General features: G+C 38.8%; 1 protein-coding gene across 1 annotated transcript in view; it reads right to left on the bottom strand.

Annotated features, from left to right (window-relative positions):
• SLC26A3 (solute carrier family 26 member 3) overlaps positions 1-11,898 on the bottom strand; it is a 33,562-nt gene extending 21,664 nt beyond the window's left edge. The window contains exons 1-9 of the mRNA XM_056118420.1: positions 11,768-11,898; positions 10,721-10,860; positions 8,549-8,659; positions 8,126-8,295; positions 6,421-6,585; positions 4,156-4,308; positions 3,240-3,322; positions 285-432; positions 60-173 (exon numbers count right to left, since the gene is read on the bottom strand). Coding sequence (XP_055974395.1) covers positions 60-173; positions 285-432; positions 3,240-3,322; positions 4,156-4,308; positions 6,421-6,585; positions 8,126-8,295; positions 8,549-8,659; positions 10,721-10,860; positions 11,768-11,898 — 1,215 coding nt within the window. The remainder of the gene's footprint in view (positions 1-59; positions 174-284; positions 433-3,239; positions 3,323-4,155; positions 4,309-6,420; positions 6,586-8,125; positions 8,296-8,548; positions 8,660-10,720; positions 10,861-11,767) is intronic.
• Positions 11,899-24,453: the final 12,555 nt, after the last annotated feature.

Below are 24,453 nucleotides of genomic sequence, written 5' to 3'. Positions count from 1 at the left end.
TGCCCCAGACCCCAGTGACTAAGATCAGGATGATCCCCGAAGACAAGATCCTGAAATACCTGTGTTTTGCCTCCTGTACTTTCCTGAACCCCTGATCTGGAGAGGGCAGTACTGGCAGCAAATCCTTGGAAGGATCCAGTGAACACATTACTCACTCCAAAGGCTATTAATTCCTAAAGGGAAAGAAGAAAGAATCTTCCTGAGAAAATGGCATTATTGATTGTATGCACACAAAATCTTAGTTAAAGTTTGCTCATTAGAATCAGGGTAGGTTGTCAACTTACCTGATTTCCATCAATGGGATAATCATATTTTAGGGAATAGATGCTGGCAACTGAAAAGGCCACGGCAAAGCCAACAATTGCAATGCTGAAGCTATCTCCAATAGTTTCTTGGAAATATTGTACGTTGGGTGGAACAGGAGCTTTAAATCTAAAATTGAAATAAATCAGGTCTCACTAACCTGCTTAGGAATCTTTAATGATTCAATTAGCTTTCAGGAAAAGTCTGAAGTAGATCTACTATTATCATTCGTAAGGCCCTGATGTATTCCTTACGCCTTCTCCTACCTAATCACCATCATTGCCCAGAGTTTTTTTCTCAGATCATTACAGAGAGCTCAGAGTTTTGGTCAAGGTTTTTTAGTTTGTTTCTTAAAGGTATCATACCCTTTTGCTTACCTTGAAAGCATCAAATTTTCTGTTTACTCTACCTAAGTCACCCACTCTTTTCTACATTTTTTCTTTCAGGAAGTCTTCCCTGACCACCAGGGTTAAAATAAATTCTCTGTGATTTCCTGGCTCTTGATGGTTCTTTGTCAACCCCTTACGCTTTACACAGACACTGAGTAAGAACTGAGGTTGTTTCATTAGACCATGACCAGGGTTGAACATTCTTTATGCTAATTATCAGGTGGTCATATTTGTTGGGCCGAAAAAAAAAAGCCCAAAATAGATCTGAGTTAAGCTGAGTTGTGCCTCAATTTAGAGTAAGATTAACAAGAATTCAGTTCCACTGAAAACTTTGAAATCAATTGCCTTATTGTTGAAAAGTGGGGCTCTCTGAATTTGATAAAAGACTTGTAAATTCAGTCCAATGATAATGGTAGATTTAATGATTTTAATAGCTTACTATATTCTAATGTTTACATATCCCCATAAGCTTGATGCAAAATATCTTATATTCCACTTGCATTGTTACATTAGATTTCAAAACATCACCCACAATGCCTGAAATAGTTATCCCTAAATGAGGGTTCATGGAGCAAACATGACTCTGAGACAAGGAAAGTAAGGAAGCTTCAACAATTGATAACAAAAATCTCAATGGAAAATCCCTAGCAGACAGATGAGCACTGAACTTTGCCCTACACTCCACATAACTGCTCAGTAACTGTATTCCTGATCGAGAAGGAAAGTTTCAATTTAAAGTAATACAGTTCCAGAAAAATTTCAACTTATGAAGTACAATTCTGTGCTTTTATCTTATAAACCTAGAGCAACTAAATGATCTAATTATATTTCTCCAAACAGAAAACCAAGTACCTTATACTCAACACCAATTTAAATGCTCGATTCCTTCAAATATTCCTGATCTAAAACTTATTGGAAGAGAGTAACTGGATTAAACTTTTTCTTAATGGTTGTTTGTGTTTTGGAGATATCAATGTTAATAAAGTTTAAGCTCTAATTATGAAGAATGGCTTATTTCATATAGAGTCATAAATCAAAACATTCACATGGATTTCTTAAAACTTGAAATCAGACACCTACATTTTTCTATTATTCCTTCTCTAAGCACCATAGACAGAATGGTATCTGATGGAGTTGTACAGTCTGAAAATCTGAATTCAAGGTTTTCTGCAGCTTTAAGGCTCTGCAGCTTACCCTCTCTAAGTTAATTTTCTCATTTGTAAGTGAAAATGATATTCACTCTTTTTTATTCATAATTTCTGTGGAAGGGTCAAAAGGAATAAAGAATGCATAAATATACACTAAAAAGTACAGTGTCTATTAGCTATTTTGTCCCTCTTAAAATTACAGCAAGCTGGAGCTATAGCACTGTGGGTAGGGTGTTTACCTTACACGTGGGTGACCCGGGATCGATTTCTCCACCCCTCTCGGAAAGCCTGGCAAACTACTGAGAGTATCCCGCCCGCACAGCAAAGCCTGGCAAGCTACCCGGGATGTATTCAATATGCCAAAAACAGTAATAACAAGTCTCACAATGAAGACGTTACTGGTGCCTGCTTGAGCAGATCAATGAACAACTGGAGGACAGTGCTACGGTACTAAAATTAGAGCACCATGATTTACAAAGTTACTTTTTGCTTTGTTGTGGGGCTACACTCAGCAGTGCTTAGGGCTTACTCCTGGCCCTGAGCTCAAGGATCACTCTGGCAGGCCCTGGGGACCATACTGGGTGTAGGGGATCGAAAGTGCATCAGTTGCATGCAAGGTAAGTGCCTTACCCGTTGTACTATCTCTGACTCCAACTAAGTTCTTTACAGAGTTTCAGGGAAACAATGTTCCAACAACAACCCTACCATAAGTAGGAAGTCCCTTCTATTATCTACTAATATAGAATCTCTCTGAATATTCTTTGTATTTTCTTTGCTTTTTCCAGTGATCCCTGCACACCTTTTCTTAATCCAGTAAATACAATAGAACCATTTGCAAATTCCTCCTCCAAGCTGAGCCTGTCTTTTTGCGTGGGGCAACATTTGTTCTGACTTTGTTTTGAGCTGGTTCATGAGAAAGGACAGCGTGTGCATATCCGGAATGCTTAATCGGAGCGTGTAGGTAGTCCTTCAGTGTCTCTTTTGAACTGTCAAAACTTGGCTCCAATAACCTCAAACAAAACACTCCATTTTGTTTATAGTAATTTATGGACAAGGAAATCTGGTTACATCTGGTTCCTCTTCTTTTTCTTTTTATGAGAGGAGCAGGTTTAACTTGTTAATTTTTCTACCTTTACTATTCTGCTTTTACTTGCATATGGGTATCTGCTCATTTGATTAGTGAGTTCTTCCATAAGAAGAAATTCATTGCTATTAGAAACTGGGGACCCTGGCATAGCCCTTTGAGGCTTTTTCCTAGGGGAATAGTGAGCTTTTGTGGGATCACGATGGGTTCTGACCTTGGTTTAATAGTCGGTGCATTTTTTTTCCTGTAGTCTTCTGAAATTTTTGTTTACTCTCTAATTTATACTTGGAGATGACCCCCCAAAGATTCACTTACCCACGTGGCATCTCCCCAATCACAGTCACATTAAACCTTTTTTCGAAGTCAAAGCCATAGGATACACCTGTTGCGATCACAGTCTGTGAAGTTGCAAAATTGTGTAAGTTAGAAATGTAAGTTACAACTAAGAGTCTTGCTTTGAAGAAAAAGAGGGAAAAGCCCCCTTTTTCAACCACCCCTTGCCCCCAACCCCAACCCCTGGACATACTAAATAATAATTACTTTTCTCAGACTGGGGAGATAGCTCTAAGGGCTAGTGTGCGTGCTGTGCATGCAGGAGGCCTAGGGTCAGTTTCTGGCATTGCATGATTCTTTGAGCACCACTGGGAATGTTTCCCGGACACAGAACCAGGGGTAGCTCATGAGCGCTACTGGATATAATCAGCAATATCATATCCATAGAGAAAAGCTCCAAGAAACCCTCTCACTTTCCAAATTAAAGAGAGGTCTTGGATCTGGAGAGATAGTAAGTATAGGGGGTAAGGCACTTGCCTTGCACAAGACTCACCTGGGTTGGATTCCCTTAGCACCACCAGGAGTAATCACTGAGCATGAAGCCAAAAGTAAGCCCTGAGCACTGCCAGCTGTGGTCCAATCCCCCCACACTCTAAATACAAGTCTGGATGCAGTTTTAATTTGTACCTGTATTGAGAACCACAGCTCTAATTCCAATGAATCTTTCACTACAAGAATTCAGAGATAATGCTTACTGTAGTTTCCTTATATGGAAAGAATGAACTCAAAACCATAAAAGGTAACATTGAATGAAGAGAAAACCATACTAAGGATTATGCTCAGTAGAGATGGCATCCAAGCCACTAAAATCTCTCATCTACAGATAATAAAGAGCTTTCAATATAAAAACCCTAGGCTGATATGAACTATAAAAGAAGGTCTTAAAAAGATCAGTTACCATGAAGAGTTCAATTGGGATGGGCACTGGAAGTTTGGCTTTGTAGCGCTGATTGATTTCTTTAACCACAAATACAACTATCAGGATAACCAAGGATGTCACAAGGTCTGCGATATTAGTCTGCTCTATTTGTGAGAATATGGAAATTAGTACCTAGAATAAAAAAAAACACACACATTCTCCATTAATGTATGATCCAGATACAAAGAAATTATTTCCAAATAATTATTAAAGCAAAAAGATTGACAGTGATTCCCAATTCTGCACATGTCAATCAGGCAAGTGTAATTATAGAGATAAGCATGGAGAGGAGAGAAGGGTGGGTTTGCACAGCACAGGTGCCATGCTTTGGGAATTTTTCTGTGCATCTCATTAAATAGTGTTTAATTTTCTTGGATACTTTTCACAGTGGTCTCTCTAGCTCTTAACTTTCTTTTGTCCATCTTTGAAATTTTCACTATCATTACTATTCTCTCCAGGGAATAACTTTAGATCCCTGATAATTTTAAAGCAAAATTTTTTAAAATTGAAACTTATTTTGAAAGATGCGAAGGGAGATAGAGAGAGAGAAGTACATGTTTAAAAGAGAACACAGGCTTCTCCAGAGTGGAAAAAAAAGGCAAAGAAACATAGAGGCAAGCAAGTAAGTTATGTGTACAAGGGAGAACACGGGTTGAAAGAGCAAGCGGGATTCCTGACAGTTTTTCTTTCTTGCTGTGTCCTTTTTGTTTTGTTTGATTTTGGGCCATATTAAGCAGTGTTCAGCGGTTACTCCTATTTCTGTGCACAGGGATCACTCTTGGTGGACTCAGGGGACCATACGGGATGCTGGGGATTGAGCCCTGGTTGGCCACATGCAAGGCAAATACTCTACCTGCTGTATTATTGCTCCTCACTCCCTTAATGTGTCATTTAAATCCTGGCCATTTAAAGGTCAAGACCCTTATACTTCTTGGCTGATGAGGTGACTATCATTTGTCAATTGGTTTCCTGGCTATCAGTGCACTATGCATTCTTGATACAGCTGGTTTCCAGGTCAATGTGCCTAGGACAGAGCAGGTCCAAACAAGGCTTGGACCGTACTCTGTGGAACAGTCTAAACAGAACCGTGTGTGTTAGTTCCAATTTAAGGCAAGTTCTGTCTCAGTGTCTGAAACACTGGGTTGATATAAAAAAAGGGACAGGAGGGGCTGGAGCAATAGTACAGCAAGTAGGGCGTTTTCCTTGCATGTAGCCAACGGGGGTTTGAGTCTCAGCATCCCATATGGTCCCCTGAGCACCGCCAGGAGTAATTCCTGAGTGCAAAGCCAGGAGTAACCCTTGCGCATCGCCAGGTGTGATCCAAAAAAGAAGGGGCAGGAAAGATAGTACAGGAAATAGGGCACTTGCTTTATATGCAGTTGCAACTACTAAGACATTGGTCCAAATCTCAGAGCACTGACAGAGGTCACTCTTGACCACAGAGGCAGAAATGGCCCCAGAGCTCTGCTGAGTATAGACACCTTCCCCCTACCAAATAAAAAAATAAAATAAGTGCTAAGACCACTAGTCTATAGAATATTCCCTGGAGTGGGAGAGAGTCACTGTCCTAATTTATATTGGCAAATTTCCTTTAGCTTTATATATAGGGATGCCTGCAAGGCATAGAAGGAATTCAATTCTAAAAGCAGAAGATTCCTTTTTAAAATAATAAGGAGCATTCTAATTCAAAATTTCTCTCAAAATCTGATTTTGAGAGAAAAAATTGGAATAAGATACTAAAACCTCTAAAAATATACTTGAGTAGTTTTTATTAAAAAAATTTTCAAGTTGGGGATGAGATGATAATACAGTGGGTAGGGCAATGCCTTGCATGTGGCCAACCTGTGTTCAATCCCTGCCATCCCCTATGGTCCTCTGAACACCGCCAGGAATAATTCCTGAGAGCAGAGCCAGGAGTAACCCCTGAGCACCTCTGGGGATGACCCAAAACCAAGCAAATCTCAAGTCAAATCTTAGAGAGGTGGCAATTAATTTTTATTCTTTGCTATCTGCATGGGAGCTGTATTTGAGTTTCAGTATTTTTCTTTTTGTCTCTAACTTTTTCTTAATGCGAACAAATTGCACATTCATTGATTTCTTGGAAATTGTAGGTAAATGCTGGGCAAAGGCATTAAAGGAAAATTCTCCTAAAAACATGAGAATAAATTTCATGCATCTCAATATTAAAATATTTCAAGTATTTCAATATTCAAATATTTCAATATAGCCAAAGGAATAACTTACTTTGAAGAGTGAAAATGGATCCGTGTGTGCCGGGACTTTCAGCTGCAACATAAACTTAAGCTGGGAAACCAGAACATGGACAGCGGCGGCTGTGGTGAAAGCACTGATTAAGGACTCTGATAAATAGACTGACACAAATCCAACCTGCAGACACCCCATGATCAACTGGAAAATGAAAAGCAAAGGGTCTTGTTGGTGTAGATTAGTAATATGTCCCAGCAACTGAAAAATTTGTCTTTCAAAGAATTCGAAATGTAAATGTTGTTTGACCCATTTAATATCTGACTTGAAAAAGCAAATGTCCCAGTATCTTGGACTACCTCTGTACCCCTTGCCCCCTTTCCTTTTCTCTGTTTCCCCTAAAGATGAAATGTTACAATTCAAATAATGTGTCTAATACACCTTCAAGAAACAATAGTAATTTTTAGAAGACTCACTCATAAATCTTTGCAGGAGAATCTTATTAGCATCAACCCTCAGAAATTCTCAGGTTATATTTTATAGCTGTGGTCATCTGCCTGGGTGAACACACTACAACCACTGACATTTTCTCAAACAAGTTAGTTGACTGTCTTGAGAAATATGTAACAATCTTGGACACAAGCAGTGATTGGTTTTAACTTGGCTGCAGTGGTTCATTTCCCCGACACATTGGTATTTTGCAATAAGATGAGTAGATATATCTTCCTTTCCTTAGATTATTGACCTGTCTTTCTACTCATGACTCTGGAATGCAGCCAGAGCTGTGAACCTACAAAGGTACTAGATACAGAAATGTACTAGAAAGAGTTGACTTCATTATTGGTCAAACACACCACTGAATTTTTTGTATTCCTTTTTTTTCTTTTCTTAAAGGATCCCTAACCACACACACTTGCAACATCTTGAGGAGTCTGTGACACATTTGCACTATTCAACAAATGTGTCAGGAATATATTTTAAAACAAGGTATTCAGCCCTTCCAAATCCTCTTCAACGTTCCTCTAATCTTTTGTTTCTTCTTTTTGGGTCCCACCTGGCGATACTCAGGACTTTGCACTCAGGAATCACTCCTGGCGGTGCCCAGGGGACCATATAGGATGCTGGAAATTGAACCCGGGTCGGCCTTGTGCAAGGCAAACGCCCTACCCACTGTGCTATCACTCCAGCCCCATTTCCTCTAATCTTTGATAGAAACGATTCAAAGTGCCCGACCCAAATCCCTCCCAACTAGATTACAGTCCCTAAGGAACTAGAAAAACTGTTCCCAGCTTCTAGTGTCACTACTGCTCACACAGACCTATGCTTAGTGACTATATCTATTCCAGGTACTCTAATGGATAAAACATTTCACTCCCCACCCACCGATGTCTTCCTGTTTCCATATTTACTTCTATTTTTTGTGGTTATAGTAGAAATAAAATCTCCTCTCCTCTCCTCCCTCCTCTCCGCCACCTTCTTCAGGAGTTGAACTCAGAGCCCCACACATACAAGGCAAGTGCTCTCCCACTGAAACACATCCCAGCCCATAACATTTACTTCTCTTTAAGCCACATACTCAATTATCTTTGCAACATAGATCTGCTATTCTCTTTCTGCTTGAGGTGAATTACTTTAAATTATTTCTCTGGGTCACCGAAGGGGAGGATTGAGGAGGGAGGACAGGAAGGATAAAATCCAGAGAGATGTGTATTAGGAAAGGCAGATTGCATAAGCAAATGCTTACCTGCATAATTCCAGCAAGTACTGTGACTGATGCAGCCACCATCACCCTCTGCTCTTCTAGTGATGGATTATTGCTCATTGAGCTATTGGAGTTCAGAGCATTTGTATTCTCATCTGGGACTAATCTCATCACTACAGCTCCTACCATCATACTCAGAACTGGAAATGGACCTAATTAACAGAGGGTGAATTGTGGTCAATATACAGGTTCCCTTAAGGTACAATTGTCTTTCAACTGAAATACATTATATAAAAATGCAACCACCTCTGGCTCAACCCTCCTCCCTCCAGCCCATTTTAATTCTTACAAGAAACTTGCTTTTCTCCTGGATTAGACACAATTTGGAATTTATCCAATATCTGGATGGTGGAATTAATAAAGAAAAAGTAACCTGAATATCAATTAGCCCAGGGATTCACTTACCTACAGATATGTGTCTAGAAGTGCCCAAGAAAAAATAGACTATTATTGGGAAAAAGGCTGCATACAGTCCATAGCTTGGAGGGATGTTGACCAGTAGGGCGTATGCCAAACCTGTAAATACACAAACATTAGGGACCTTATTGCCTAGTAAGGGGACTATAACATCTCTTGTTCTTTTTCTAAGTGTTTAAAGATAGACCTTAAAAATAAGTTACCTTATTAATTTAAATGTACCAAAAATGTAAGTATTAAGAGCTAAAAGAATTATCTCCTAAAAGAAAATATAGGTTTAAATCTTTGTATCTTGACATGAGGCAATGATTCAAATTCTTAGATTCTGTAGTATAAGTAACGAAACAAAAACAGATCACACTAGACTTTATTAAAAATTTAAAGTGTGGGGCTGGAGTAATAGCACAGCGGGTAGGGCATTTGCCTTGCATGCGACCAACCCAGGTTTGATTCCCAGCATCCCATATGGTCCCCTAAGCACTGCTAGGGCTGATTCCTGAGTGCAGAGCCAGGAGTAACCCCTGTGCGTCGCCAGGTGAGACCCAAAAAGCAAAAAAAAAAAAAAAATTTAAAGTGTATGCTTTGAAAGATATTATTAAAAAGTGAAATGGAAATCCATAGAATGGGAGAGATTATTTCAATATATATATGTATATACACACACATATATACACATACAAATGTAGTCATGTATTAATATGATATAACATCCAGAAATTATGACTACCCTCTGCAACTCCAAAATTTAAACTAATTTTTAAGTGTGCAGAAATATTTATATATATATATTTGCATTTTGGGTCATACCCGGCAATGCACAGGGGTTACTCCTGACTTTGCATTCAGAAATTACCCCTGGTGGTGCTCAGGGGACCATATGGGATGCTGAGAATCGAACCCGGTTCAGCTACGTGCAAGGCAAATGCCCTACCTGCTGTGCTATTGCTCCAGCCCCTCCCAAAAGTATTTAGACATTTCTCTTTATATATCTAGATATCTGTACATATCTGTAGATATATAAATAAGTATTTATATATCTAGGGCTATATGTCAATGCATATATTTACTTTTTTGTATGTAGCACTATAGCACTGTCCTCCTGTTGTTCATTGATTTGCTCAAGTGGGCCCAGTAATGTCTCCATTGTGAGACTTCTTGTTACTGTGTTTGGCATATCAAATACGTCAGGAGTAGCTTGTCAGGCTTTGCTGTGTGGGCGAGATACTCTCAGTAGCTTGCCAGGCTCGGAGCGATAGGTAGCACAGCAGGTAGAGTGTTTGCCTTGCATGCGACCAACCCTGGTTTGGTTCCTCCGCCCCTCTCGAAGAGCCCGGCAAGCTACCAAGAGTATCCCGCCTGCTTGGCAGAGCCTGGCAAGCTCCCTGTGCAGTATTCGATACGCAAAAAGCAGTAACAAGTCTCACAACAGAGACATTACTGGCGCTCGCTCAAGCAAATCGATGAACAGTGGGAGGACAGTAAACAGTGCTATTTACAAATATCTACATATATTCTCTAACTATATCTAGAAGGAGCCAGGAAACAAATATAAAGATGATCAACATCATTAATCATTAGAGAAGTACAAATCAAAATCATAATCATAATCACCACACTCACTGAGAAGCTAAAATTAAAACGGCAGGCAATAAGTGTTCGTAAGTTTGTAAAGAAATTTGAATCCCTATACATCTTTAGAGGCTCACCATATAGAACAAATGTACTCTGATATACATACCCAAGAGCACTGAAATGTGTTTCCACAAAAATGTTCTATACAAATGTCATGATAGCATGACTAATAATAACCACAAAATGGGAACAGCCCAAATGTCCATTGACAGATGAATTGACAGAATGAGTCATATCCATACATTAGAATATTACTTATCCACAAGTAACATAAACCCTGAAAACATTATGTGAAAAGAAAGGAACCAAACACATGCACACATATCCTATGAAATGCCCAGAAGAGACAAATCTACTTAGAATGCTGTGGAATGAGAAGTGATTGTCTATGAGGAAGAGAGATGGTTGGGGTGATGTGGTAGAAATGTTATGGACATACATTATGGTAATGGTTGCACAATTTTGTTGAATATACCCACTGAAAGTTTGAAATTTACAATAATCAAGTCATATCTTTTAAAAAATTACCTTGTAGTACAGCCACTAGCCCAGTGCTGATTCCAGAAACAATGTCACTGAGTAGCCATTCTTTCACCTGATATGATGGTAACCAAGATGCTATCGGGAACAAAGAAAGGGCAATTCTCTTGGCCTTTTGTGTGGAACAGCTGGAAATATTGAAAGTACAGGTCATTCAATTTAAATAAAAATTTAAGTTTAGCGCCTTGCTCTTCAAGCCTGTATTCTTCCTGGAACACATATCTCTCTTGCTTGTCACTATGTATCTTTACTTTTTTCACTTTCAGGAAGCATGTTCTCTCTTGAACACGTTCGTACTTCTCTCTCTCTCCTTACCTCTTTCTAAGCAAGCTTTGTGCAATAAAAATTATCTTGCTTCACCGTGAAAAAAATAAGTTTAGAATTTAACTGTAGGGAAATTAATTAGATGGAAAATTAGTAAAGAAAACTATTTATTAAAGAATAAGCTAGTACTTTCACTAACTTTTCTGCTAATACTCATATCCCTATCTCTGGCTAGAGTCAAAGGATTTTTTTAAAAGAAAATTCATAAAGAAAAAAAAAAGAAAATTCATGGAACAGGACAGACATCACAAGGGTTAAGGTGCTGACTTTGCATGCAACTGGTTCTGGTTTGATTCCCAGACTACTGACTGCTAGGGTCCTCAGCACTGCCAGGAGTGACCCCTGAGCACAGAGCCAAGAGTAAACTGCACAAGTATGAGAGAAAGAAAGAGAACAGCTTAAAAAATGTTTTTCTTTAACAAAGTAGAGCTTGTTTGTCATTCACAGCTTGAACTGTAGAACTTTTCGATGAAGAATTTCCTTCTGTCCTTATCTATCAATCCTCTGATAGAAAAACACTGTGTTGAGAACTGAGATGGTATTCATTTTAGAGATGAACTTTCCAACTCTGGCAGGGAATAGGAGGTTTAGAAACCAAAGAAGAGAAAAATGCTGAAGACTGTGGGCTAGATGAGGAACTTCGGAAGTTTGGAAATTTAGAAGAAAGTGCTTCATTTATTCTTCATGCCAATATCTTAAAAAGGATCTTACCTACAACACGCTTTGAGATGATCCAGAAATGTCTTGTGATGTCTGTATTTCTTTTTATGATCTTCCTCAAAGGCATTTTCAGAATACACTGGCCTGGACACGATGTACTGATTCCCAATGGGTTCAATCATTTTGCTTTCCTGGACAGCTTGTGGTGAGTGGAAGACCTTCGCTTGCTTTTAGCAGGTGAAAATGCCTGAAACCAAACAGAACTGGCTTCTTAAATAACTCGGAGATAATGTGATGCAATTTTCAGATGAGTGAGCTCCGAACTGAATGTTACCACCTTTTGAGATCAAAAGAGGCAGGATTAAGGGACCTAGATTGTGTTTTTCAACAGTGTCATCCTTTTTCACTCCAGTGAACTAGATCCTTGGGTAAGTAAACAAGGGCTTTTATTTATTTATCTTTAAGGACCACCAAAGAAATAGAACAACAACCAAAAAATAAAAATCAGTTTATGAGTCAGTGAATGCATTTTTTTTCTTTTAAACTTGCAAACATCTCATCAAGCAAAGGAGGTTATAATTCTTTTCCTACAAACATTTCAAAAGTTATGGTACTGGAGAGATTAGTACTGTTATAGATTAGACTTAAATTTTTCTGTTTTCCCCAAATTTAGTCAATTTATTTTTACTTTAATTTGGTGATACCTTATTAAACTTTAAAAATGTGTGACATTCAAGGATATCACCCATTTAACTTATTTTCCTATTGTTTCTGAGAGAAAAACAGAGTTTTAAAATTTATAGTTGAGTAAACTATGGTACAAAGTTATTTAGATCACTATCTTGGGCAAGCTACTGAAAAATATTTATTTTTCTAGATAATTGGGGTAATTGGGCTAATAAAGCCCAAGATGATTGTGAATATGAAATGTGAATTTTCAAGGACCTAGAATTGTACCTTGCGTACTATAGGTTACTCATTAAATGACTATTTTAAATGAGGATTTTCTGCACAAGGTGTTTGGAAATTTTTATTCTCCTTCCAGTCTCGTATGCCTTTTTAAAGCTCAATTTTGCAAACGCTTTTTATTATGTATTACCCTAATTTAGTCTTGACAATCCTTTGAGGAGCTCACTCTGCTTATTATTGTCTTCTTCTAACAAATGAGAAAATAACAGTACAGCACTGTTCTCCCCTGCCAAACACCCCCCTAACCAAGCAGTTTCTGAGGTTCTGTAGCAAGCATACTGTCAAAAAATGCCGCTTCAATTTTCAGTCTTCTTTCTAATTTTTTTCTATAACATATGGCTTTTCTATTGTCAAGTGTGAACATAAACTGAACATTTCCGCTCACCATTAGCAAGCATTCCCTCATCTCCCTAATCTCAGGTTCCCTATTACTACCTATAATGTCCAGGGTTTTGTTCTTTGACCTCAGTCATAGTTATTAATTGAATTATCTTGCACTAGATTGTTCCTGGTTATAGGGTGCTCTTACAGCTCAAAGGATTTTTTTTTAATTTTTTGCTTTTTGGTCACACCTGGAAATGCACAGGAGTTACTCCTGGTGGTGCTCAGGGGACTATATGGGATGCTGGGAATCAAACCCAGGTTGGCCACGTGCAAGGCAAATGCCCTACCTTCTGTACTATCGCTCCAGCCCTCAAAGGATTTATGTGTTTGCAGAGCTTAAATTATGATCAGGAACTAGATGCTGCCTCAATGTCCGGCCCAATCTGGCCACCTATTTTTCTCCTCCACCTTATTTCCTGGCCCCCTCTAAAGCTCTTTCCACACTCACTTTCTCTGACCACAGCGTGGTTCTTCAGCCCCAGCCTCTGGCTTGACATCCAGAATTTGTGTCTTGTTAAGTTTTGATATGACTGTTCATTCCCTCCTGCCCCTCCTTTCTGGGCCTCCTCCTATCCTGAGCTCCTTTTATTTCTTTCCTCTCATTCCTAGTCTCTTCCTCTTTCCACTTGCTCACTCAGTACTTCTGTTCCAGATATCAGATCTTACTATGGGTAACATATAGTACTTACCATTGTTAGAAGAATTTGCACAGGAAGTGGAGTTGCCACACTCATTGTTATGTCTAGCATAATTTTTTGTCTTTATTGCAAATTACGGTCGGGGTGTCAATAATTAAGATCTAAACCATGTGAATGATACTTGGTACCTTAGATCTTTTGCAAAAGTTGTTTGGACTGTCCTTCAGACTAGCCTTAAGCCTGTGAAATATCCATCCTAGTAAATCATTGGATAAAGAATATTTAATTACCTCACATTTTATTTTGTCAATTGTATTGGATAGAAAGGTTCCACTCTTATATGAGTTTACTCAGTTTTACTAAATTGTTTATGAAAACTCATTAGTTCTCATCCTTTAGTAAGATTCTAAAAGTATTCCTTTTCTTCCATTTGCTGCCAGATACTTTCTCTCTGCTAACCCAGTCTAATGGTTTGGTTTGGTTTTGACAGTTGCATTGATGGCATAAATGGCTTTATTCCTATTGCTTCCTTGAGGATGATCCTGGCAGCTTCCCTGGAGAGAACCATCATATCTTCAGCAGCATCAAAGGATTGTATTCCTGCTGTCCGCCTATAGACCCCAAAATGCATCCTTCTCACACCCAGACACTGACTGCAAAGGAGGATGCTTAAGGAATTGGGAAGCTTAAGAAGTCTACAGAATCTAGAGAGGCGTTACATTTCAGTCCTATTTTTTTCTTGCAGTCCACACCTGGTCCCCAAAGCTCCTGCCTCATATTCCACAAGAAATAAACATTGAGAGTCACTGAATTAATTAAACCAAATGGTACCTCTTCTGAGAAACACTTTATATGGTCATACTTAATGTCATTTTTCTTTTTATAATTTCTGGGATTCTTTTTTTAAAATGTAAATATTTTCTCTCGCTCTCTCTTTTTTTTTTTTCATTTTCTGGGGCCTCCTCCCTAGAGTGTTTAAGAGACCTAGGGCCTGGCAATGTAGCTTGGACACAACAGACCACACCTAATCATGTTGGGGGTGGAAGGTAGGGGTATATGGTACAGGGGATCAAATGTGGGTCCTCCAGTATAGAAGGCAAGCCCTCAGGCTATTTGAGCGTTTCCTCTGCTCACTTCTGAGATTCTTGACAATGGCTTAATCAAGTTAGGAATTCAAAAGAAAGCTATCATTTGATTAGTTTGGGGGCCATATTCAGTGCTAGCTCTGTAGCACTGTAGTACTGTCCTCCCGTTGTTCATTGATTTGCTCGAGTGGGCCCAGTAACGTCTCCATTGTGAGACTTCTTGTAATTGTGTTTGGCATATCGAATACATCACGAGGAGCTTGCCAGGCTTTGCCGTGGGGACGACATACTCTCGGTAGCTTGCTGGGCTCTCAGAGAGGGGCAGAGGAATCGAACCTGGGTTGGCCTGGTTGGCCGTGTGTAAGGCAAACACCCTCGGGCTTAATCCTGGCTCTGTGTTCAGGGATCACTCTTGTCCATGCTCAGGGGTCATGTGTAATGCTGGGGATAGATCAGGATTGGCTGCCTATAAAGCCTTACCCTTTTACTATCTCTCTGACCCCTTTTAAGCATTTTTCTGGGAGGACACTCAGCAGTGCTGAGTTTACTCCTCACTCTGCTCTTCTGGCAGCGCTATCTTAGGTGGTGCCAGAGATACTAAATGGGGTGGGCCATGTAAAAGACAAGAGTTTTATTCCCTAAACTATCTCTCCAGACTCCAAAAACATTTTTATTAACTTTTTTTTTATTCTGAACAAGATAACTTCTCATCACAAAATCTTGGAAAGTTTTTTCTTGGTTTCTGGAAGAATCATAATTTCAGTTTAAAATGTCACACCCATATTCAAATATTGGGCTTTTCACTTTTTTTCTCTCTTAATGCCCAAGATTTCTCTTTGGATTTTTTTTTTTTTTTGCCTTTTCAGGGGATTACAATTCATTCTCAGAGACATCTTCAAATATTTTTAGAATACTAAATCTTGTTTGTACATAGTTTCATTGCCCCCCCTTTCTTATGATGTTATTTTATGTATTTTCTCTTTCTAAGATCTATACAGCTATCAAGATCACGATCATCCTGTTATTCGTCAATTGCCTCAAGCAGGCACCAGTTAAGTCTCCTTCGTCCTAACCCTGAGATTTTAAAAAGTGCCTCATTCAAGGCTCTTTCAGGTTTAGGAGAAATATACAGCTATATATTTTAATATTTACAAGAACACAGAGGTGGTATATGCATGTAAATATAGTATCTATAAAATAAAATTTTAAAGAAGTTATATAGCATCTATATTGCTATCTTGACTTTTTAGGGCTGGAGCAATAGCACAGTGGTAGGGCCTTGCACACAGCCAACATGGGCGACCCGAGTTCAATTCCTCCGCCCCTCTCGGAGAGCCCGGCAAGCTACCGAGAGTATCTCGCCCACACGGCAGAGCCTGGCAAGCTACCCATGAGGTATTCAATATGCCAAACACAGTAACAATAAGTCTCAGGATGGAGACGTTACTGGGCCCGCTCGAGCAAATCGATGAACAACGGGAGGATTGTGACCGTGACTTTTTAAAAAATCCTAAGGCTTAATCATATTCATTTGTCTTTCCATGCCTTCTTTTATTTTTATGAGCAGAAATGTAGTACTGGGATTAATTTCTGAAGTTCATTTTTTTACAGTTTAACTCTCTGGTTTATTAATAACTTTTTATCTCAAGAGACTAGGGATGGATACAGATATATCTTTGTCTTTGCTCTCCACTACCCTCCAAGTTCTACTCACCTCCACACTACAACCCTGACACTCATCAACCCTCTGCATTCCACCCTGCCTGCCCCACTCCCCACCACCCGCCCAGAGTAGAGCCTTACTACTTTCCCTTCCCCCTCCTTCTCATTCAGCTACTCCGTGTTCAAGTCTCTCGAAGGTTTACTGCTATTGTTTGTTTATTTTTGTTTTTTGCTTTTGGTTTGGGGGCCACACCCAGTGGTGCTAGGGATCCCGGGACCAATATGAAACCCGGACCTGCTATCCAAATATCCAGCCTGCTGTACCATAGCTCCTGCCCCAGTTTTACCGTTTTACTGAGGTACAACTTGACTTGACCAAAGACGCTCAGAAGCAGTGCTAGCATTCGTCTTGAGTGAGTGGTCACTTGCAATCAGGAAGCTAGCAGAAGAGGTGGGAAGCTGTGCTGAACACTTCAGGCCCCTCCCGGCCACCATAGATCAATTTTTTTCCACTATTTGTGTTAAGGATGGGCTCTCCTGGGCATCATCCCTTGGAAGAATCTCAGAATACTCCTGTACCAGTTAGTGGAAAACCAGAGGCATGCCAACACTGTTCCTTGAATTGTTCCACCAACGGTGGAAAATACAGCGTTGTTTTGATGATTGTATCTGGGGTGCGAAAAAGTGGGAGAATAAGCAGAGTAATTGCTCCAGTGTGCCTCTTGGGAGAAACGCTGGTGGCTGCTAGCCGAAGATGAACCGGCAATCAAGGCCCGTGTTACTTTATGTTCTGCTTGGTGTCCAGTGGATGAATACAAGTTAGTGATTGCATCAGAATTAGAGAGAGGCAGAAAGGGATGAGGAGGAAACTGGGTGAGGGCGGGTAGGGGGAGGATAGAAAGTTGTTAATTACGATGTTAATGAACAGAGAGCAGAAGACTGGGGCAGACAGTCATTTCTAGCTAACCAGTGCTGTGTTTTTCTTTGTGTTGGAGAGTTTCGAATCACAGCAGGGCAATTAAATAATGAAACTATGTTAAGGATGTGAACTGGAAGGATCTATTTCTTTGAAAGCAATAAATGGGTTTATTATTTAGAGCGTGGAAAACGTTTCTATATCCCCCTATCATTTAGTGATGGCAATTTGAAACCCTTTCAGATTGTTTTGAAGCCCAAGTATTTTCCTGGAGAGAGAGCACATGATGACATTGAAGGCAATCAAAAGTTGTTGGTACCAGGTGAGGATTCTGAGAGTGTGAAGGTGAATCTCGAAGAGATTCCTAAGTTTAGAAAGCTAACGGAAGAGGTCTTGATTTTATTTTGTTCAAAAATAATTTTGATAATTTGCATAATTATTTCAGTAACTGGTGGGCATGAACATAGCATGCACTTTACATTGCATATTCAAAAAGATTTTTTTTCTTTTTGGGTCACACCTGGTGATGCACAGGGGGTACTCCTGGCTCTACACTCAGGAATCACCCCTGGCGGTGCTCAGGGGACCATTTGGGATGCTGGGAATCGAACCCAGGTCAGCCGCTTGCAAGGCAAACGCCCTACCAGCTGTGCTATTGCTCCAGCCCCCCAAAATATTCTTAATGTGACATTTTATGTATTCATTTCATACATCTAGGAAGTTGGCTCAGTTCTACCTTAATCTTTGCTCAGGTACTAAATACTATATTGGTAACTTCTTCATTAGCATTTATTATTAATGGCTGTTCTTCTGAAAAACTAGCTCTAATCTAATTAGGGTCACAGCCTAAAAGAGTGACAAATTGGAAGCTAGGTAGACCTGATTTCATGTCCCTGTTTTGCAGTTGTTTAACTATGTTGTACAAGATTCATCTTAACTTTTTTCTAATGGTTTCAACCATTATAGGCAACAAAGCCTTGTCTTCAGGTTTTAGAATCACCGTCCTTTGAATTTGAATTTTAAAAAAATCAATAGTATTTCTAATGGTAAAGGGAATGCCATTTCCTTTCCTGTAAGGCTCTTGTCAAGACAGAAAGTAAGGTATATAATGAGAGTTTTAATTGTCCAGGTAATGGCCTCAGGATTTAGTATAACATTGACTTCATAGACCCAATTAGTAACTGGGCCTGCATGACAAAAATTAATGGGAACTTTACAAAAAGTGTTGGTGTGGTCAATTTTCCTATGACATCATGTTGAAGTCAAGCTTATCCAGAATTAGCACTCACTATTTTAACATAATTTTTAAAGCATCTCTATCTCAGTGTCTTAGGCTTGGTATACTTTGGATTTGGCCTATCTTATGAAAGTCGACACACCCTCCTCCTCTAATACAACTATAGCAGTTTCTTAACACACCATGATATTTCATATCTTCATGTCTTTGTGCACATTGTTTCCTTTATCTGTGTTTTTCTTCTCCAACACCTGCAAATTCCAATTTATCCTTAGAAATACTCAGCTGTCCTTGACCATTGATTTGTGCCTTCATTCCTTCAGTGAACATTTATCAGCCTATTGTTTATCAAAGCTCTAACATAGTATGTAAGATAAGACCATGCTGTAAAACCTTCATGGAATCCCCTAGAAAGAGTTAATCATTCCCTTCTTGTCAAGCTTTGTATAGATTCTCATTTCATAGTGTACTGTATCATCATTATTTGTTTAGGTGGTTTTCTCCACACTAAGACCTAGGTTCCCATGCACAAGGATCAAACCGTCCATCAATTATCCCCTTTGCATTGTATTGCTAATAAATGTTTGTTGCAATAAACTGAAATATAAATAAAAGATATATAAATGAAAAGTGATGTGTGGTATTCAACTCCAAATGTTACATACAGAGGAAGAGTGACAAGAATGATTGGAGAAGGGAATGAGAGAAGGGGAATGAATGCAGACTGGAGTTGAGAAACATTTCACAAACTGTGGATCTTGAGTCAGAACTTGGAATACAAACACATTTGGGAGATTATTAGAAAGCAATGTGAAAGAACAACTCAGGTTCAAAGCATGGTGTCCCAAAATTGGAAGACAAGGCTTTGTTCACTAAAAGATTAGAAAAATTAGAAAAATGTTAAGATGAGCCATGGTAAAAGGTTTCAGAGTTACAGACTTACAAAAGAGTAAAGAGAGTCTCTTAATGTTCTGTCAGATGGCTATTTTCTCAGCACTTTCACTTTTCTCCTGTGAGGGAGGCAGAGGTCAGCATAAGTGTTACCAACCTGCAGATGAAGAATTTGAGATCAACTTCTCTGATCTCAGCTTCTCTGACTTTTCCAGGTTTTACTGGTAGTTAATGACAGGGCCAGCATCAGAAGGAAGGTCTTGTTAATACTCTTCACAGGTCTCCAAATATATACTCATCATGCCATGTGGGTTTTGGGAGACATTAGCCCAGATCCTTAAGAATGACCAGGCAAAAGAACAGAGCAGTATCTAGGAGCTTGTTATCCAGGAATTAAGTCTTGAACTTTATTCTTCCTTTTATTCCCCAATCAAGTGAAATAGAAGCTAGAAGAGGCTCTCCCTTAATCTTTGTTTGGAAACCTTTATGAATAGAAGCTGAACTAAGCTATTATTTATCTCAGTAATAAAATCCATCCCCACTTTATGAGCTATTTTATTTCTTCATCAGATATTGGCAATTTGGTAGGTATTACACATTAATTTATATACTTCTTATTTATCCAGGCAAAAGAAGAAAGGTATTACTAATTCTCTATAAACTGCCTGTTCTGAAATCAAATATTTGCTTTTTGATTTCTTAGTAGGAATGACTTTGTGTGGATAATTTTTCACTATGCTGTTTCTCTATGACAAATTAACTGTGAAAAAAATTATGTAGTTCAACAATTTACAAGTTGTTTTTCCCTTACATATTTAAAGAATATTATTCTATCTTTTTCTGACTTTTTGTTGACTATTGTTGTGGGGGCCATACTCAACTGTGATAAGGGTCAACCAGAGCCACACACATACCTGGTCCTGATGGGTATTGAACCTGGGACTTCACACATTTTAGACATGTACTCTATTACTGGGGTCAAATCTTGCCCCTTTATCCTGGATTTTTTGAAATTGGAGAGTGGATGGATTTGGACTATAAATAGCAGTGATCAAGGGCTCTTATGGCTCTGTACTGCTGAAGGTGCTCAGGGAGCCATACGCAGTTCCAGGAATCAAACTGAGGTTGACCACATGTAAGGCAAGCACTTTATCTCTGAACTGCCTCCCCAGCACTTCTCCTGACATTTTAAAGAATTAAATAAATTTAGTCATGCTAGAAACGCAAATATAAGGGACAAGAAATCTGCATTGTATGATATTACTAGTGGGATAGAGCCCTTTGCCTCATTCCAGTGACATTTTGTTTTTGCTTCTTTTCACTGTTTACGCTTCTTGCTGCGATGCACTTTTTTTTCTCTCCCCCTTTCCTTTCTTGAATCATGAAATTTATGGAATATCTGGCAGATAAATCACTCACTTATGCACCAAGAAATATTTCTTTTCCTAACACTTTCTGGCAGATGTTTCTATTTTCTGGAAAACCTTGTTCTAAAGACTTGATTTATTTGCCAACATTCAGAGTAGATAACTTATTTGCCCATTAAGCCAGAATTCAGTGTAGAATTTGCTCGAGCGGGCCCAGTAACGTCTTCATTGGAGACTTTGTTGTTACTGTGTCTGGCATATCGAATATGTCAGTGTAGAATAAAAGAAATTATTTCACTAATTAAGGGGAAAAAACCTCTACTATCTTTGAAAAGTCTATTTAAGCCTTAATCATGCTTGTAACTATTTATGCAATAAAATCTAAGTATACACAACTATTTTTCACTGCTAGGGCTCTAGACATTTATTTTTTAGCCTATTGTTAGTAGAATTACTCAAAATATTCCTGCTTGTGGAATAAACTTTAACATCTAAATAGATTTTAATCAGAAAAGACACCATTTTAAAGAAATAGAAATCAGTTGGAGCAAGAGAATAATAAATTTGGTTCCTACCTGGTGCACACTCAGTGGGGGACTTCAGAAACAGAGTAAGATTTCTGAGATAACATAACCAAGTTCTAAGAGAGACCGAGTCCTTCCTCTTGGAAATAAAGGCTTTGAACGCATCCATATGTACAGAAATGTCTGTATATAGGTTATATAAGGCACTGGAACTATTACCTCTCTGTCAGCTTTAATAATTAACCTTCATTAACTTTTACAACAAAGGAAAGACTCCAATGTGGTCTTGACCTTTGAGACTCCAATCAGCAGAAGGAATGATGAAAACAGCTTCTTGAGTTCCTTGTAAGATTTTACCACTCGTTGGACTTGTGAATGTATTTCATTGGTTTGCAGAGATTTGCACAGCACATGTGCACACAAGGGAAAAAAATATCTCAGCAAAAGTCATTTCCCTGACATTTTAGCTACCATTTAAATGTGGGTTCGGAGCTACAAGCAGGAGGACTCCATGGAACTCTCACATGCTGCAAAAGAGTGGTGTACAGGGTTAACTGTATAGGAAAGCCTGGTAAGGAAGCTCTCCCAGCTCTAGGTAATAGACCTGTTTGCACTTGTGTTTAGATGAGATACTCCCAAACAATGCTCAGGGAACTTGGGGGGAAGGAGGGGCAACTCCCAGTAATAGTCTATCAAGTCCTATCAGGCAATGTGATGGAATGCTCCTCAGGTCTAGAAGTGTTCAGGTCCTTCACTCTGACAGTACTCAGGTTCTCCAGGGCAACATCTGTGGTGCTTGGGGGATAGCCCAGACATGCCAAGAATGAAACTTGTGACCTTGTGCATGTATGCATGTGCTCCAATCCTTTGGGATCTCTCCCTGCCTGTTTTCACTCTTTAATTTCTGTTCTCACCTCCACCATCCTTCCTGCTAAGAATAGTTAATCTCTTGTTGATAATGAAAGTAAATCAAATCCTCATGTTATTTAACCTCTTAGCATTTGATCTTTCTGGTTACTCTCCTAAAAGCCTCTTTTTTAAGAGTTTTGTTTGTGGGTACATTGGTTGTAGGAAATGTACAATAATGAAGGGATAGGTGTTGGAACACTGTATGACTGAAACTTAATCATGAACAAATTTGTAACTGTGTATCTCATGGGGGTTCAATAATATATATGTGTATATATATGTACATATAATGTATATTTATATATAAAATAAGGAAGCATCTTTGATGCCATGTAAGCTCATCTGCCAGACTTGCTCCAGAGACCCATAAATAAATCTTGAAAGAGATAAATGAGCTGCAAAAAATTCTTTAGACACCCATGTATGGCTGAGATATCTGGGGCACCTGAGGATGGGTGCAGCCCAGGGTCTACCCAAACAGAGTCCCAGCAGCATCTCACTTCCACTCTCAAAATCACTGCCATGCCTTTGCCCAGGCTCCATTGTCTTGGAACCAATCAAGACTCACCAAGAAATTAACTTGCTGAAAATTCAGGTATGTGGGTTTTTTGTGACTTAGATTTCCAGGTTTTTTCAGAGTCACATAGGCCACCTCCTCCTACCTCCCTGTACTTCTAGAAGCCTGAATCGTCATGTCCATACCCTAAAGCTACTGGCCAGTTAAAAATTTAACTTCAGCTGGACCTCCAGTTCAAAGTTTTAGATTTCCTGGAGTGCAATCTCCAAACTCTACAAAACTGATTATCTAGTAATAGCACTCCAGATTGGATGGGATGTGAGATAGAAGGCAACCAATCTTGACTTACCAAACAGTAACACAAAACGCTTAGCCTGTAACAACATCTTAATAATCCCTCACAGAAGGACTTAACATATTCATAGTGAGATACAACAATCTACACTAATTTTCTTCTAAGAGAATGTTTTTTTTATCATTCTGTTGGAGATTTGTTGATAATAAACAATATAACATAAATTACTATGGGCCTGCTATGGGGGAAGGCTTGAGAGATGGTTGGGAAAATTGGAGACAATAATGGAGGGAAGATGATAAAGATGATGGGATTGATGTTGGAATATTGAATGCCTATAGCAAATCATCATGAACAACTGTATAAACCACAGTGTTTGTATAAAGTGTAGGGTGAAAAATTTACATAAATAGGCCTTACCTATTTTATGGTAAAACTCCAAAATATGTTTGCACAGAATTTCTTTAATAGTTAAAGACAGGTAAGGCATGATTATTACAACAATGAGATCCAAATATAAAATAAAATTCAATGCAATATCCTTCAGATTGCAGAGTTATACTTCCTTATGTAAACGGGAATAAGCATTTTAATATGTTGTATATTGTATTTTCCTTACTTACAAAGGTTAAAATTTTATAGCAATCACAAATTGGCTCTTACCGATTTATTCTCTCATCATTCTATTTGCCATTTCTTAAAGTTTTGTTGGGAAAAATAATATAAAATAAATTTTTGTGCCTAGGAATAGGATAAATGGGGACATTGGGGAATGAAAGGTCATACTGACAGTATTGGAACACTATACACCTGAAATAATTGTATTATGAACAACTTGGTAAATCATTGTGATTCTGATAAAAATAATTAGAAAAGATAAAATTTTGTTTTAAAAAAATTATACATTTTCACCTCAAGTATATTTGCCGACTCTTCTTTCCTAATCTCTTTGGCATTCCCTAGATTCTGGGCTGGACTTCCTGTTCCGTCCTTTTGCTCTTACCTTAAATAAGAGTTCCTTGCTTTCTGTGGCTTTTTGATTTCTAACATACTTTCACGTATTGCTTGGATGCAGCCATGTAGAACTTGATATTTTGAGCCCTGAACTTTTATGCTTTCCTTCAAATCTGCTTTCTCTCCAGTTCCCTCAATCCCTCTAGCAAGCATTCTCCTCTACACATAACAGAAACCTGGAATCCTCAACACTCCCTTCCACTCATTCCCAGCCAGCTCATCTTCACCAAGCCCTGCTGAATTCATCTCCATTATATATTATAAAGCCATTATTTTTCTTCATTTTCACTCTCTTCACCCTCACGAAAGACACCACTATCCTACAACAA

This window comes from Sorex fumeus, unplaced genomic scaffold (assembly GCF_029834395.1).
Source record: "Sorex fumeus unplaced genomic scaffold, SorFum_2.1 ptg000037l, whole genome shotgun sequence".
Lineage (NCBI taxonomy): Eukaryota > Metazoa > Chordata > Mammalia > Eulipotyphla > Soricidae > Sorex > Sorex fumeus.
Note: the sequence above shows the minus strand (reverse complement) of the source record. Positions and strands in the feature narration are given on the sequence as shown.